The sequence below is a fragment of the Enhydra lutris genome, unplaced genomic scaffold (assembly GCF_002288905.1).
Source record: "Enhydra lutris kenyoni isolate GAN:26980312 unplaced genomic scaffold, ASM228890v2 scaffoldscaffold1, whole genome shotgun sequence".
NCBI lineage: Eukaryota > Metazoa > Chordata > Mammalia > Carnivora > Mustelidae > Enhydra > Enhydra lutris.
Window position 1 is genome coordinate 62,964,236 of NW_019154085.1, and position 12,542 is coordinate 62,976,777.

The 12,542-nt window shown below is 40.8% G+C and overlaps 1 protein-coding gene across 2 annotated transcripts in view; it reads right to left on the minus strand.

Annotated features, from left to right (window-relative positions):
• LOC111156024 (tetratricopeptide repeat domain 21B) overlaps nucleotides 1-12,542 on the minus strand; it is a 77,256-nt gene that overhangs the window by 14,779 nt on the left and 49,935 nt on the right. For both annotated transcript variants that reach the window (XM_022516990.1, XM_022517764.1), the window contains 4 exons: nucleotides 11,485-11,566; nucleotides 3,416-3,566; nucleotides 3,060-3,221; nucleotides 844-1,039 (listed from right to left, as the gene is read on the minus strand). In XM_022516990.1, coding sequence (XP_022372698.1) covers nucleotides 844-1,039; nucleotides 3,060-3,221; nucleotides 3,416-3,566; nucleotides 11,485-11,566 — 591 coding nt within the window. The remainder of the gene's footprint in view (nucleotides 1-843; nucleotides 1,040-3,059; nucleotides 3,222-3,415; nucleotides 3,567-11,484; nucleotides 11,567-12,542) is intronic.

Here is a 12,542-nt window from a genome sequence, read left to right on the forward strand (position 1 = left end):
GGGCCCTGCAGGGAGTTTTCAGTAGCTTAATGCTACTGCCATGACCACTGAACCACAAGGAAACACAGCAAAGTTCTGCAAACCCTCTGAGAGACACACACTCTGAGTTTTCAGGGGCGTACAGCACTGCTGAGTGGAAGAACACAAAATCCAGAGAGTACACTTAGAACTAGCTGTCACCCACTGCTCACGGAGTGGGCATCTAGAGTCCTTTCCTTAATACCAAGCAACTGAAGAAATACAGCATCTTGTGAGGGAAGGAAACACTGAGTGTCCAGAGAGTGAGAAGGTGGATCTGAGTGAGCTGGAAAGAGAAGAAAGCCTTTCCTCTAATTGTTATTATTGTTATTACTTTTATTACGGCAGGGGTTATTTCAGTGTTGCTAAAAAACACCACCATTATTCCCATGCCTGAATTATAAGCTGTCAGTACTGATCCCATGTAGCCTTAGAGCTGGAAACATTTCAAGTTTGGCTAAGTGAAAAGGTGAGCTATCAAGGCACCAGGTGTTTATTTTCACTTAGTCACTTAAGTGAAACAACACAGAAATTCTCCAGACAATAAGGCCATTCCTTTGAGAATTAATTTATGCCCTTTTGAAGAATTGCCTTTCTCTAGAATTTACCATTCTAATAGAAAAAACATATCAACAACATGTCAAAATAGCAACAACATAGTATCTTCTAGAAATGAAGGTACATTATGTGGAATTATGCCAAGCTATAGAGGCAATTTTTACTTGTAATTCGGTCATTCTTCAGCAAATACATAGCTAACCAAAATACATATTTCTATACTGTCAAGGAAAGAGAATATAAAGCTGAAAAACGAAATCTACTGACCTCAGATGTTGCTATTTCGGTGAAGGTATTCAAGGCTTGCTCAACGTTAGACTTCTGTTTGGTAGCGACCAGGCAATAGTTTTCCATGATGCGAAGCTGGACGTGACCCTGAATGGTCTGAGGTTTTAGTTCTTTTAGGAGTTTTTCTGCTGTTCTCACTGCTAACTGCACAGACTCTTGCTTCTCAGTTGAATTACTGTGTACAATTAAAAATAAATCTCTTATGTCTATTACTCATGAAATAAAATTCCCTGAGATTAGAATGAGCCCTAGGGCACACTGGTTTCTTTTCTGTCGCTAATTTGAAGTAATCCTTTTGCAGAATGTCACCCATTCTCTTCTGATACAAAGTGAACCAAAGTTATAATGCATTACTTTTAAACAAAATGAGTATACCTTTAATAAAGCACTATTAAACATTTATCCACTTTAGACTGAAGAAAAAAATTGGACAGTATCTACACGGATAAGTGTGTTCATTTCTGCTAATATGAAATGAGAATTTAGGATAAGTGGAATCATATAATTATCAAGTGGTAGATCTACTCAGAAAATGGAAGGAAAGAAAGGAGGGAGTAAAAAGTGACTGAGCTTGCTGAAGCACCTACTATGCGCCAAGCACTGCAGTATTTTTAGCTCCCTATTCGACTCTCAGAAAAGCAGCTATGTATCTGGGGCGCCTGGGTGGCTCAGGCGGTTAGGTTAGGCATCTGCCTTCAGCTCAGGTCTTGATCCCACTGAGATCCTCCACTCCTCACATAGCAGGGAGCCTACTTCTCCCTCTGCCCCTTCCCCCACCCTGCTTGTGCTTGTGTTCTCTCAAATAAATAGCATCTTTAAAAAAAAAAAAAAAGAAACTACATACCTATGAAAAGGTTGTAAATTTCAAGAATAAAAATTTGAATATGTAATATCAATTATCTTATTTTTTTAAACCAATTAATAAAAGGAAAGTATATTCTCAAAGCCCAATCACTAAAGCCATTGGTCTTTTCCTCAGGCTTTAGCCTTTATCTTCTCTAGAACATTTCGCATCGTTAGCTACCTGCTTCAGAGTTCCCCTCCTTTGCCTTCTATAACATTACACAGTGTTGGGTCTCTTCCTACTACAATGATTGCCCGTTTCTGGCCTCCCTTCCCCTTCCAATCCCCTTAAATGTCAGCATGCCCAAACTTCAGTCCCTGCATTCTATTTGCAAAGAGGCCACTCACTGGGTTCCAACTACCTACTCTGAGCATCTGTCTCCCAGACCTGTATCTGCAGCTGTGACCTCCCTCTTGTTTTGTTCTTGTTTTGTATTTTCAACTATTTGCTAGAGATTTCCAGGAAGACAGTCTGCAGTTGCACAACAGTGCATTACCTTAACCTTTCTAACACAAACATAAACATGCCTTTCAATGGTCTCTATAATCCAAGGCTTCAAATCTGTCATTAAAACCTCTCAGCTGTCTGGTTCTAATTTTTTCTCAGTCCCCTGTTCACCATCCCTTGACTGCTTTGCACTGCTAGGATTTCTATGAATTCTTTTAACACTTAATATCCATTTCACCCATTTCTGTTTTGTCAGAGACTGGTTTCAGATACTGTCTTGCCTCCCAGGTAAATTAGATGCGCCTGAAGGCAGAAACTTCCTTATATACCTCATACATTTACATCTTTACACACTCCCTAACATGCTTTGCCCAATTCCGGGAACAGCAACAAACACAGGATGACAGCAGTGACAGCAATTACTCACAGTGCACTACAGGGGCTCCAGGAGGGGCTTTGCGGTCACAGAGAACTCAGTCCACATGTTGCCCCTGCCCTGTACTACATTAGACAGGTTAACTCTGAGCTTAGTTCATAACGTTGTTGCAGGGAGAAAATAAGACAATGCATACCAAGTATGAAGCACAGGGTATGGCACAGAACTACCATTTGCTAAGGGGTTACTATTGTGAGGACAGCTGTGCTAACGTAATCACATTCTACAATTCATCCTGTTCTCAACAGAGTAACTAGGGGAGCATCTTTGTAACATGCTTATTCTGATTTCGGAAATCTCCTCAAAGCGTGTCCTGGTTGTTTCAGAGAACAGCTGTTCTAGTTACGATTTTTTCATCTGACCTTTCATTAGTGCTGTCCTAGAATTGAGCCCTCTTTTACAAGGTATCCTTGCCTATCCCGAATAAATGTTTTCAGAAAAGGTATAATTTGTCAAACGATAACTCACCCCAGGTCTCCATCCAGATTTTCAAATACTTCACCCCCAATAGTTTCATTATCTGGATTCAGACAGATTTCTATCATGTTATAAAGGGCATTTTGGCCCCAGTCACTGTCTTTCCGAGCTTTATTAAAATGTCGAAGGGCATCATTTGGTTCTCCAGTATACCTTGTTAGGTGTTTTTAAAAAAAAAAAGAATCACTTATTTCAATTGTTGAGTCATTTATAATCTCTTTGGGAAATAAAATTAATATATTTTAAAATGTAGATCTATCTTAAGACAAAGGAAAGCTTATTCTACTTCATTCACAATGAGAAAAAAAAAAAACTATTAAGTAGGATTTATTCACCAATAGATTTACCAAAGATAGAGTCCTTTACAGTATTGAAATCCTGGCTCCAATTTTGCTCTGGAGTTGCGTTTTTCAGCCATTAAGAAAAATCTTGGAACATCCTCAAGTTTTCCACATCTTCTCAAGAAATCAATTAAACGAGATAATGTCATATAATTATCTAGAAACAAAGAATATTTCAGATATAGACAGTATTTTATATTTCTTGTTTTGACAGTTATAATCCTACTTCATTAAAGTATAGTTTACTTCAAATGAAGGAGAATTTAAATACAATCAAAAGGAATGCCTTAAGGGTTATAAATCCCTAAAGAGACTATATGAGCAATTAGAAAGGGTTTGGTTGGTTTGGACAATGAGAGAAGCTTATCTATAAAATATAAGCCAATCTATAAACATGTACATTTGTTGTAATTTAATTACCAACTGTTCCTGGGAACAAAACCTAGAAACAGTCTCTGCATTGGTCATCTAAACTCCACCTGTAAAATTCAAGAGGGTTGATGAGATTGCACAGGGTGAGTCTATCTGTGACTTCCTTATTCACTACAGCTAGGAAGAGGATGAGAACAGTACCTTTTCATTATAATGTTTGGGGTGGGCAATTGGAAATTTTACTTCATACTTTCCCTAATATGTATATGTGACTAATGTACTAGATGCTAGCTTACCATAATATAACTGTAATAAATCAGTCCAAGTACTTTAATCCTATTTTATCTTCTCCTAAAAAAAATAATTAATTTAGTTCTTTGGTGTATAATTTCCTGGCAGTTTCCTAGAAAGACTTCTCCCAATTCTGTTTAGTTCTTTTGCACAATTGAAATACTAAGTTTTGAGAAAAATGTAATAAATATTTTTAAGATTGTAAAAATAATGCAGACACTTTAGAAAATTTGGGAAAAAGACAGAAAAAGAAAAGTATAAAGAAGGAAAAAAAAATCACTCACTCCTATTCCCACCAGCTAAAGATTACCATATTTTGGTACATTTCCTCTCATATATTTATGAGTGAAAACCATCCTATCGATATTTAAAAACTTATTTCTGGGGCGCCTGGGTGGCTCAGTGGGTTAAAGTCTTTGCCTTCGGCTCAGGTCATGATCTCAGGGTCCTGGGATCGAGCCCCGCATCGGGCTCTCTACTCCGCGGGGAGCCTGCTTCCTCCTCTCTCTGCCTACCTCTCTGCCTACTTGTGATCTCTGCCTGTCAAATAAATAAATAAAATCTTTAAAAAAAAACCAAAACCATTTCTTTGTTTACATATGTACAAAGTTGTAGTCACACCTGGAGTTTTAATTTTGGCCTAACATTGGTACAGTAAACATCTCCCAAATGCCAATAAATGGTCTTCAAAAACATACTTAAATGGCCGCATAACAGTCTATTATATTGATGGCTCACATTTTATTTCTCTGTAGTTGTCCTTTGCAGGTAATTTGGGCTCTCAAGTTTCAGTTACCACAGGACTCATGGTAGTAGATTTGCAAAAATCCTCATTATATAAGCTATGCTGATCTTATTTATAGGGTTAGAATTAAAACACAAAATCAAAAGCTTTTTAAGCAATTTATCTTTGATTTTATGTCCTAAGAGAAAATATCATTATGATCCAGCAATCCACTTCTGGGTATATAGGCAAAAGAACCAAAAGCGGGGAATCAAGCAAATATTTGTGTACCAGTGTTTGTGGCACCAACACTCACAACGGCCAGAAAGTTGAAACAACTCCAATGTTCATCATCAGATGAATGGATAAATAAAAATGTGGTGTATATATGCACACAATGGAGTATTATTTGGCCTTAAAAAGGAAGGGAATTCTGACACATGCTACAACACGGATGAACCTTGAAACATTATACTAAGTGAAATAAGCCAGGCACAAAAGGACAAGTACCATATGGTTCCGTTCTATATAAAGTATGTCTAGTAGTCAAATTCACAAAAAGGTAGAATGGTGGTTGCCAGGGGATGGGGAGAGGGGAGCATGGGGAGTTACTGTTTAATGGGGACTGAATTTTAGTTTGGGATGATGAAGTTCTGAAGATAAATAATGGTGAAGGTTACAAAATAATCTGAATGTATTTAATGTCCTTGAACTGAACACTTAAAAAATGGCTAAAATGTAAATTTTATGTTAAGTATTTTATGTTATGTTATACAATAAAAAATATTAAAAAAAAAGAACCTCTGTAGGCTTTATAATTATCTACTGAATTGTACGATGTCAAGATAATCCAGGTTATAATAACCCCATCATCATTTGCCTTCCTTGATCTATAATCTTGGGTCTCAAGATTTTGTTCTTCCTGCCTTTTGGCATCACTAAAAAGCAGAAACATGGTAAGCCTGTAGCTTCAGAAAAAGAGGATTCAAATATCAGTCTTGTCTTTTAGCTATGCAAATTCAAGCAAATTATTAAAATTCGCTGAGTCAAGAATTACTTATTTTCTTAAAACAGGATTATAATCTTGACCCTCAAAATGTCACTGAGACCAAATAAAATAAAGTCATGAAAGAGCTTTAAAAATACAATGGTCATTAGGAATATTTACAACTCCAAAAGTTTTGATAGAAACCAGGGATATCTACCTAAAATAAAGTCACAGAATCTAGAAGCTGTATTGGATTAGACAGATATATAAAGGTTAAAAATTTCTGGCTGAAGTTTTTTTTGTATGCTATTGCTAATATGTGCAATGCATGACATTGCTAATATTATTTAGAGTCAACCCTGGGAGGCCTTGGGGGGCCCTATCACCTTCTAATATTACTGAGATGTATTATTAGTTTAAATTATAATTACCACTGATAGATTAAATTACATTAACTTGTCTCTTGGTTAACCACAAAATTTGACAAAAGGCAAACTTCTGTACTTAAGGAATCCATTGAAAACTGAAATGGATTACATTCTAAAAAAAGTAGCCCATACTTATTGATGGATAGTGAGAAGATTTCAAAATGATTACAATGTGAAGTGATGTGGCATGAGTAAGTGCTAAGGAATTACAGGGCACGAAATTCGTCACTTTGCCTAGAGGAGGCAGGAGGTTTCGCACAGAATCAGACTTGTGGGCAGCCTGAAGGCTAAGAGGAGGATCTTGCCAGACAAAGACATTCCAAGAGGCAGATGGTGTGCACAGAGACAGAGCAGTGGAGCCCGGGGAGTGCTAAGTCCGAGGTTACTAGATATTAAACTGGAGGAAGAGGGCTGAGAAATATAAATGGACCAATAATTTAGGGCCATCTGATTATCAAAATAATGCCATGATTTTAGACTCAACCCTGGAGAGCCATCCTAAATTTTTAAACCAAGGAACAGCTTCTGATTTATAAAAGTGATAGGAGAGTCCTATGAACATGAAGGTGTGGAGCAGCCAGAGCCAGAGCCGAGAGGCTGGAAGGTGAATGGGGAGAGGGGAGAACGGCCCCAGTGAAAGCCGGGGGCCAGGACAGGGCAGGCTGCGTGTGACGGCAGGCTCTTCAGCACACAGAACTGATGCGACTTGTTCAGCAGTTAGTGTCAGGGGAGGGAAAACCCAGGATGGAGATTTTGAGAGAAGAGGTGTCACCTATCAAGAGAAGAGTCATTCTTTCTATAAGAAGGATTCTCTACTAGCTAGGTTAAGTCAAACTAGGTATCACATTTCTTTTTTTTTTTTTTTTTAAGATTTTATTTATTCATTTGACACAGAGAGAGAGAGAGAGAGATCACAAGTAGGCAGAGAGGCAGGCAGAGAGAGAGGGGGGAAGCAGGCTCCCCGCTGAGCAGAGAGCCCGATGCAGGGCTGGATCCCAGGACCCTGGGATCATGACCTGAGCCAAAGGCAGAGGCTTAACCCACTGAGCCACCCAGCGCCCCGACAGTACACTTCTAAGGTGAGCTAAAATGCAGCATTAACTTAAGGTATAACGTGTGCTGCCAAGGATGTCCCATAATTCATGCACAAAGTATAGACACGTAAGTCTGACAAAACAGATCTGTGAATGGAGTCCTACTGGGAATAAAGCATAGAATACATAAAATATGAGAGACAATAACGATTTTCTCAACATTTTGTGTTTTTAAATGACTAGGTATTTGAGTCATTTATTGATCCATTCAACCAGTAAACATTTCTTCTGCACCATCTACGTGTCAGGCAGGGATGTAAGATGAACACGACATGATCCCTGCCAATGCAGGGAGTTTGCAGTCTCATGGAGAAGACACATAAATGCATGCATAAAGTTTCCAGAACTGGGGCGATTAACTCATCTCAGTTTGTTGAGTCTTTCTTTTAGTATTAAAAGTCCCACATTGGGGGCGCCTGGGTGGCTCAGTGGGCTAAAGCCTCTGCCTTCGGCTCAGGTCATGATCCCTGGGTCCTGGGATCGAGCCCCGCATCAGGCTCTCTGCTCAGCAGGGAGCCTGCTTTCCTTCCTCTCTCTGCCTGCCTCTCTGCCTACTTGTGATCTCTATCTGTCAAATAAATAAATAAAACCTTAAAAAAAAAAAAAAGTCCCACATTGTCCAGGAGATCCTCCAGTCTCGGGCAGATGCCAGTGGGTGGTCACCCTACTCAGCGTCACATGAGGCATCTTATGAAAAAGGTGGTGGCAGTAAGATACAGGTTTTTGGCAAAGGGTAAGTAGATGTTGGATTATGTGTTGGGAAAGACAGAGAAGGAGAAGAAGAAAGAAGGCAAAGTGTACTCTGGCAAAAGGAAAAAGAAACACACAAAGATTTGGAGGTGTGGATGTGTGTCATTTGATAATTGATTATTTCTGGAGTACAAGATCCTTATAATAAATTTATAAATAATTTATTTTGTATTTGTTCATAAACAGTCCAAAGTTGGCAATCGACTAAGCCAATGTGACTACTATTTATTTGAAAAGAACGCTGATGCTGAGTTACCGGCTGAGACAAAACACACATGGCAGGTGAGGGCGTCTTCAAATCTCCTATGTGAACACACCGGTGTCATCAATACCTTAAAAATACTTGCAAGAGCAGAGGTGTGGTTTTTAAAGAAATCAGGTTGGATTACTCTCAGAGGGAAGTGCTACAATATGTGAACAGCTTGAGACAGAATGAAAATAGTATATATAGCTCTTTAAGAGGTGGTTCAGAGAAGCAGGAAAGGACACAATTGAGTCTGGAACCCAGGAGAGAAATGGCTCCAGAAAAATAACTTAGGCTTAAGGAAAGCAAGAATCTACTTTGGGCAAGCGAGCCGGTAGGATGGGCCTGGATTTTGGACTGCTACAGAGTAGAAGAGGTAAGGTGTTGACGTAATTAACACACAGCAGAAGCTGGGACCATCGAGGCCAAGAAATAACCTCATGACCTGAGGCAATCCAGAGGTAGGAGAACACTTAAAAATATAATAAAAACAATACAAAGAAAAATGTTGATATTACCACAAAGACAGATAGTACTTTTTTGCTTTCAACTTGACCCTAGCCAGGGGTACTTTATTTGTAAGCAGAAAGTGTTGTTCTCAAATGCAAACTTTTTAAAAGAAGCATTAGTAACTACAACAGGGAGAGGACATCTGGTTCTTTGAGTTGCCCTTCTTGAGGGACAGCTGCCCGGTTATCCACGCCGCCCAGACCAGGCAGCTCTGACTGCCCACATCACCCCACCATGAAGACATCAGGATTTACAAGAACTGAATGACAGCTCTAGGCCTCCTCTGAGACTTCAAACTCTCCTTGGTAGAAACAGAAATAACACATATTACTGTTTCTACCCTCCTTTCCTGTTTCCCCATTCCTTTGCTCCTTCCACTCTTCTTTCTAGTCAAAATTCACTGAGCCCAGAGCCAACCAGATACTGTTCTAAAACCTGGAAGCACAGCAACGAAGACAACTTCCTGGCCCCTTGACATGTATGTTCTAGGATTTGTAATTTTTGTTTTGTTTTGTTTTACAAGGGTGAGATACAAAAACAAAACACAAGATAGAAAGATGGAGAGAGCAGTAAGAGGCGTTGCTGATGCAGGACGGCCATGGAAGGGTGCTGTCAGGAAGCGGCATGGCTGGCACCACCTCCTGAAAGAAGGAATTTGCCGCCACCAGGCTGTCTGGGAGAAGCACAACCCAGGAAGGTGGAAGAGCAGGGCACTAACCTGCTTGAACTGTTGCCTACCTAGTATCTACCATCCCTTTCCTCCTCACTATCAGAATTCTGATTTTATCCAATGTGGCACTGTATTCAGCTAAAAGATGACATTTCCTACCATCTTTGGGAGCCATGAAGGTGCTTCTAGAAAGGAGTTTTTTAAAGGAAAAAAAAATGATAGTTCACAAGGGAGGTATGCCTTTCAGCCCACCTCTGCCCCAGCCTTCCTTCCCCATCCAGACCCCGGAACACTGAGGCTAGAGGTGCAGTCATCCTGGACTGCAAGGTAATGGAAGTTAGGTTGGTGACGACTGACGAAAAAGGCAGAGGACTCAGGTGTCCTGATGACACTGTGGACCCTCCATGCCACTCCCTGCATAACCTACTTTTAAATTTCTTTTACATAAGCAAGAAATAAAAAGCCATAATTATTTAGGCCACTGGAATTTTGAGGCAGGGAGTCCCCACTCCTTTCAGCTGAAAGCATTTCTCAACTGTCTAGTGGAAAGGAACAGAAACCGGGGTGCGCTATGACAATGGAGCAGTCATAATCAACGTGACAGAGGATGACGATGGCTGAGCCCAGGTGGCAGCAGCACAAGGGGTAAAAGGTGATGGGGTTCCAGAGAGACCTTGAAGGTAGAGCAAACAGGGATCGGCTGGCAGGCAGGATGTGGTACAGAGAAAGATGAGCCAGGCGTCACTGTAAGAATTAGAGCCTGACTAAGTGGGTAAATGGTGATGCTATTTACTGAGGTGAGGTATGGAGAAGGAGCAGATTTGAAGGGAAAGATCAACCGTTCTCCACCGACATGTTAAGCCGGAGATCCCAGGACAGTGGAATGGGAACGTGAACAGACGGTGGTGTGTGTGAGGAAGGACGGGAGATACACATCTGCGAGACACCAGCACACACATGGGCTGTAAAGCCACGGACCTGGATGAAGTCACCCAGCGGGCTGAATGTATAAAAAAAGAGAAAGTTCAAGAGCCAAGGTCTAGAATATTCTGAGATTTACAGGTCATAAAGAGGAAATGGATCAAACAAAGGGGTGGGCAGCGGAAAGAAGAAAACCCAGGGAAGCCTGGCACGCCAGCAGACAAGTGGAGAAAGTCCTTCATGAGGGAGGAGAGAAGCTGTGCTCAGTGTGAGGACAGGCCGAGCAGGCGGAGAGCTGAGAAATGAAGGCAGGACCCGGCAGCACAGAAGTGGCTGGCCGCCCCCGCAGAAGCAGCTTCCCTCACTGCGGGAGCCGAGCAGAAGGGACACAGCCCGGCAGGAAACGGCTTCGAAACTGCTGCGACGCAATTTGCTAGAAAAGGAAATGGAAGAATGGAGCAGTTGATGGAAGGAGAGTTAAGAATTAGTTTTTACTTATTAATATATTTAGCAAGGGGCTACCACAGCATGTTTGTGTGCGGACGGGGGAAACAACAGTGGAGCAGGAGAGAGACAGAAGTCTGGAGGAAAGCACTGCAGGCGGTGGGGGGTGGCAGCCCGGCCCACGGGGAGACGCTGGCTGCATGTGGGACTGCAGACCTGGGGAAGAGGACGGCTGGGAGCAGGCACACTTGGTGACAGGTGGATGGAGACATTCTCTTCCAGTTGCTCACATTTTCCTACTCAAACAGGAGGTTAACATTTTTAGCTGAGGACAAGGAACGGGCAGAGTGGACTGGAGGTTTGAGGAGGGAAGAGAAAGCGTAAAAAGTAGGCGAGTGAGTGAGTCATTACAGAAATACAGCAGGATGGCGAGGCCGCATCTGAGGGCCCACAGAGGCCTGTGGTCATCATTTAAAGCCAGGCCAGTCCACGGGGTAACATTTTCCTCATACCTATCCCAGCTGCTCAAGGGCAAGTGTGGACCAAGTAGACAGCCGGGCTCCATGAGGCTTCCGTAACAGCCAAAAAGAGGAGAAAGAAGTGATTGCATTAGAAAAAACATCATCAATGGATATTTACCTGGTTTGCGTTCTAAAAGCTGCTGTAAATGAAACACTGCTTGTTCATAGTCCTGTTTTCTGAACATGAGATCTGCCATCATCTATAAAGGTAAAAGTTGGTTCTAAAAATATTGCCATATGTTTTAGAAAGCACATCTTTCCTATCAAACAGAGTCAGGGCTATGCAAACACATATGAAACACATGAGGAGGGCAAAGATTAGAAAAAGGAGCCATTTAAAATTCAAGTATACCTTCAGCAAATTAGCACTGATATCAGCCTAACAGAAGATAATTAAGGATGTGAAACAGATCGCTCTGTTCGCAAAACTTTATTTTTAGCAGAAAATATGTTTCAAGTGGTTATTTTAAAAACAGAAATTTGAAGGGAGTTGCACACTCTATGTGTTATCATCGAGAAGATGCCTCCCTGGACTTGGCTAAAATGACAGAAGATTAAAAAAAAAAAACAACCCCAAACACTCTTAAATCCTCAATATTTCAAAGGAATTTAAAATGAGAAAGATCTACTGAGCTTCTATTGTGTGTTTTAAAAGGGAGACTTTTTATACTTTTCAGTTATAATTATAACTTTCAATGAACCTCTAGCACCGTCATCTATGTAGCTGCTGAAAGCTAACGAACACCTCAACCAGGAAAAATGGGAAAGCAAAGCGAAACTCCAAAACACACCATCTTAGAATGATATACAGATATACAGAGCTTTCTTCTGTAACTCCAAAAGTCCCACAGAAGCTTTAAAATGGGTCCAGCGTGTCTGGGCAAGTACTTAAAACAGTCTTTAGCCAACTACAGCTTTATCACAGGAACTCCTTCTGACCAAGTGTCCTCTTTGGCATCGAGAAAAATTAATGAGGCCTGCAAGGGCAAGTAAAGGCCTGATCGAGGTTTCCATTCTTATTAAGACAAAAAAACTCTGTCTTTACTGGTAAAATGTACCACTAATGTTAAAAATATCATTTCTTCCAAAAGCCAACACAAGCTAGGTCTCTCTAGTATTAGTTTTATGAGAAAAATTTGAAACCTCCCCATGGAATATAAAACACATCTGCCTTTA